The 533-nt window shown below is 63.8% G+C and overlaps 1 protein-coding gene across 1 annotated transcript; it reads right to left on the reverse strand.

The window, feature by feature from the left end:
- Positions 1-142: 142 nt before the first annotated feature.
- On the reverse strand, positions 143-388 carry D7B24_007677 (uncharacterized protein; the record flags this gene model as incomplete). The annotated part of the gene is made up of 1 exon (XM_028641783.1): positions 143-388. A coding segment is annotated over one exon (246 nt), but the record flags the coding sequence as incomplete, so codon positions are not given.
- Positions 389-533: the final 145 nt, after the last annotated feature.

A 533-nucleotide genomic window follows, 5' to 3' on the forward strand; every position in this document is an offset into this window, starting at 1 on the left:
ATCTTGCCAGGGACTCAGCACGCTGATGCTCATTCTGCCGTTGTCTGTGAGTGTAGCACGTCGGCGTCTTGGCCGCTACTTCTTCGTCACCCACCTCGTCCTGGCAGTCTCGGCATTGGCCGGCCTGGTATGGCAGGCTTACCTTCTGCCCGTGCTCGTAAGCCGTGCGCTCATTACGGTGGGATGTTCTTGCTGGATTGTTGCGGCTTGCGTTCGCGCCGTCTGGTGGTATCGACAGGTCACCGTCCGCGTGCTCCGACTGGAACTCGATGACGACGCCGCCCTCGTGACCGTGCACGCGGACGCGCCCATCCGGGCCTCGGCCGACGATCATTTCAATATCTACTTTCCGGCCTCTTTCCCACGCTCGCTCGTGCCGGGCGTCCATGGCCACGCGATGAAGCCCTTGTGGTTCAAGCCCGGCGATCTGGCCTCGCCGGACGGGGTCCGCACCATGTCGTTCCTCATGGCGCGCGACGGCACACTCGCGAGCCAGCTCGAGAGACTGGTGGAAGGCGCTGCGCTGAAGCTGG

The sequence above is a fragment of the Verticillium nonalfalfae genome (assembly GCF_003724135.2).
Source record: "Verticillium nonalfalfae strain VnAa140/NRRL 66861 chromosome Unknown scaffold_622, whole genome shotgun sequence".
In the NCBI taxonomy this organism is placed as follows: Eukaryota; Fungi; Ascomycota; class Sordariomycetes; order Glomerellales; family Plectosphaerellaceae; genus Verticillium; species Verticillium nonalfalfae.